The following is a 3,392-nucleotide window of genomic DNA, read 5'->3' as shown; positions in this document are numbered from 1 at the left end:
CTCCACAAATAATACGTATTACACGCTTGTGGACTTTGAAAACTTTTGTTTGACTAAGATTTATCCCAATATATTATCCCATATAACAACATGGAATGAAAGTAGGCAAAGTATGCAAGCCTTTTCATTTTCATGTTGCCTATGTCTGCTAGCACTAATTGCAAATACAGATTTGTTAAGGTGATTCTGCAGTTCTGTGGTGTGCTCCTCCCAACTGAATTTATTATCAAGTTGTAATTCCAGGAACTTAAGACTTAACCTCATATGTATGGTTCCTCCCCCCCCCTTCTTTTCCGCATGTGCACACAATGCAATTGCGGTACGTGCAACTGCTGCGGTTAATAAAAAGTTGTCAGCAGCCATCTGTAACTTTGACGAAAAATTTGATGACAGTGTAATACCCCTTCTAGCACTACATCAAAGATCTTTGTCAAATATATTTGACGGAATATTTGATCACATCTTTGACAAAGAAATTTGATAGTGTAATACCAGCCTTACCGGTGAAACTTCAATATGCTAGGCTGACATCTTGGGCCAACTATACATACATCTAAATTACAAATATATCACTAAATTAACTTGTACACAACAGATCACTACCATATATTAACTGTATTGCTACTTGGCAGCACTCCGACCACTTCTATTCCTGACGGGCTGTGTGAACTAAATATAGTTCTCAAAAATACAGAAAACAAGGGCAAATAGCAACATTACTCAGTTTATATTCATTTATTAAAGTATGCACATTTCAATTACTGCAAAACCCAGAAGCAGGGAACTACACTTTTAGAAAATATTTACTTTAATTACCTGTATCAATCCCACTCCCAAGCCAACTGTCTGTTGCAACTTGCATTAGTGTTAATTTATACTGTCTAAATTAAGATGAATTTAGAAACCAGTGTGATACTCCATTCCAAATTTTCACACAACCAGTTTCATATATAAGTATGCCAACAATCCAAGTCACTAAGGCCTTCCATTGTAGTTTATCACATGTTAATAGCAAAGATGTCTCTAAAAAGTATTCTGTCAAACTTAACACATCAAATTTAATATGTAGCCACACAGCCTTAATTTAAACAATATTTCAAATCTTCATTGAAACCATAATTATGGGCTGAAAAATTCACCGACACCAACACTACACTTCTTCACACTCCAAGTTTCACTTGGAATGTGTTCCAATGATATTCATCCCAGTAAATGCAGAAGTGACTGGCGAGCACTTTAATAGAACCATTCCTCTAAAAATCCAATCTACTTTTCTCCACAATCTCACAAGTACTCATAATATCCCCCCTGCAACAAGCTCAGGATACTACAAAACACTCATTTAAATACCACTTCGGTTTTTTGTTTTTGTTTGTCTGTGCTACAGTCATCTCAAAAACGTATTTCAGGAAAGCTTACAATGAAAGATAGTACAAAATTGATTAGAAAACTTTATTCAATTAATGTACAATAAAACTGTACAACTCCATGTGGAATGAAACAATTTAATCGAAGAGACCTGAAACAAAAGATTCAGAATTAGGATTTTGAAATCTGCCACTGAAAATTAGTAACTGTACTGCAAATGCATCATAGAATTTTTATCTTCACTTGTATCAGAAGCTAATACAGTTAATCATCTCAAATCTAAATGTATATTTCCAGATTTAAACTTATTATCACTCAATCACAAATTAAGATACACATTTTCACTACATTATAATTGCTCGTACTTTGCCAACAACTGAAAGTAGCATTTTCCAATGACTATCAACATGAACTTTAAGGTTGTGAGATAGCTGCAGAAACTTGCAGTCATTAAACATTCTTTGTAAGTACATAATGCCCAACCAACAACACATTCTGATTATCATAACCTACAAAGCTGTACAGGGCCATATTCAATTTATGAAGAAACTCACCAAAACCCATGTCATCATCAGATTCCTCTGATTCTTCTTTCTTTTTGGCCTCTTCCTTCTTTTCAGCTGGCGCAGCCTCTGGAGCAGCACCGGCAGCAGCTGGGGCTGTAAAAAGCCAAGTTTCATAGTAAATTGTTTTAATAACGTTTCAAAACCACCATAAGAAACTTAGAAATAACGTTTTGACTACTGCTGGAAAGCACACTACGCAAATTGTCCAACAACTCTCAAAACTTCAATGAACAGGCTAGCACTGCCCTGTATTTCATCTTTGATGAAAAAATCCATTAACTACGTTAGGTATAATAATACAAATACAACTAATACACAGCCCATGTCTTATTAGCTTATATATCCCGTCGAGCGTTTGTAACTGTTATTGCCAAACCCAGATTTAATATAATGTTCGTAACTTCGGCATAAATTCATTTCCCCCTGGAGAGTGCAAAATTGTGCTAATGAGAAGAAATACTATTAGTGAGGCCCTAACGTCTTACTGTTAAGTACTCAATTGCATATACCAACACAATTCGCGTAATTCGCATCTGAGCATGTCGTGGACTTGCCTAATGTTGACAAGTAACTACGTTACAAACAAATACTACTACTACTACACATAAATAAAGAAAATAACTACCAAGAAGCAACACTCACCTGCTCCAACAGCGGGACCAGCTCCAACACCAGCACCCACGTTTGTGATTAAATCTTTTACATTAATTCCTTCCAGTGCCTTTGCAAACAATCCTGGCCAGTACGGATCAACATCCACTGCTGCTGCCTTCAGAATAGTCTGGATTTTCTCGCCCTTAAACAAAAATTTTATATTATAACCAATGTCACTCAGAATCAAACAACGTTATGCAGTTAGAAATTACTTACAGTTACTGCGACCTCGTCGTCAACGAGAATCAAGGCAGAGTAGATGCACGCTAATTCAGACTTGTTAGACATGATGTCCTTAGTATCTCCTTTGCTACCTAATTTCAAGTGCAAGTCGCCAAACAGGCCTTAGCTCCTTACGAGAACAAGCACATGTGCAAGAGGAAGCCCGTTCGTCACAATTCCCACTTCTTCATTTCAAAGAGGTTGAATTTCCGCTGAAGACAAAATGCAAGTACTTCATTTCATCGATGGTCAAACAATCAACACAAAAAGTCGATTCACACTTGAAGGCACGGAATGTCAAATGACGTCGACAGAGCGGAAACGGGCGTCAACATTTACTGGAAAGAAAACTTTGACGTTGACGACGAGGGGACGGTGGCGCGTCTGCTAGGGGCCAATTCCCACTTTCCGTCACGTCGCGTCCCGTCAAAACCTTCTGCAAAGCATTTCAAATGGTGCTATCCACACTGGTCGTCCCGTCACGTCACGCTACATATATTTAAACAAACTTTTTTCAGTGTCTGAAGATTTCAGTTCATTTCTTTATGAAACACTACAAATGGATGACAACTTTAAAATAAA

General features: G+C 37.2%; 1 protein-coding gene across 1 annotated transcript; it reads right to left on the bottom strand.

Moving 5' to 3' along the window:
• Positions 1-1,438: 1,438 nt before the first annotated feature.
• On the bottom strand, positions 1,439-3,000 carry LOC126162868 (60S acidic ribosomal protein P1). The gene is made up of 4 exons (XM_049919646.1): positions 2,805-3,000; positions 2,577-2,730; positions 1,923-2,027; positions 1,439-1,519 (listed from the first exon to the last, which is right to left on the bottom strand). Exons 1-4 carry the CDS (start codon positions 2,874-2,876, stop codon positions 1,506-1,508), a joined length of 345 nt encoding a protein of 114 aa, XP_049775603.1. The 5' UTR covers positions 2,877-3,000; the 3' UTR covers positions 1,439-1,505.
• Between the last annotated feature and the right edge of the window lie 392 nt (positions 3,001-3,392).

The sequence above is a fragment of the Schistocerca cancellata genome, chromosome 2, assembly GCF_023864275.1.
Source record: "Schistocerca cancellata isolate TAMUIC-IGC-003103 chromosome 2, iqSchCanc2.1, whole genome shotgun sequence".
NCBI lineage: Eukaryota > Metazoa > Arthropoda > Insecta > Orthoptera > Acrididae > Schistocerca > Schistocerca cancellata.
Note: the sequence above shows the minus strand (reverse complement) of the source record. Positions and strands in the feature narration are given on the sequence as shown.

What these genes read in the sequence shown, in the direction of transcription:
- LOC126162868 (XM_049919646.1), bottom strand. Translation starts at nt 2,876, where the DNA reads ATGTCTAACAAGTCTGAATTAGCGTGCATCTACTCTGCCTTGATTCTC. An exon ending in ACGACGAGGTCGCAGTAACT is followed by an intron (nt 2,731 to 2,804) that starts GTAAGTAATTTC and finishes TTTTTGTTTAAG; the next exon opens with GGCGAGAAAATCCAGACTAT. An exon ending in TGGTCCCGCTGTTGGAGCAG is followed by an intron (nt 2,028 to 2,576) that starts GTGAGTGTTGCT and finishes GGCTTTTTACAG; the next exon opens with CCCCAGCTGCTGCCGGTGCT.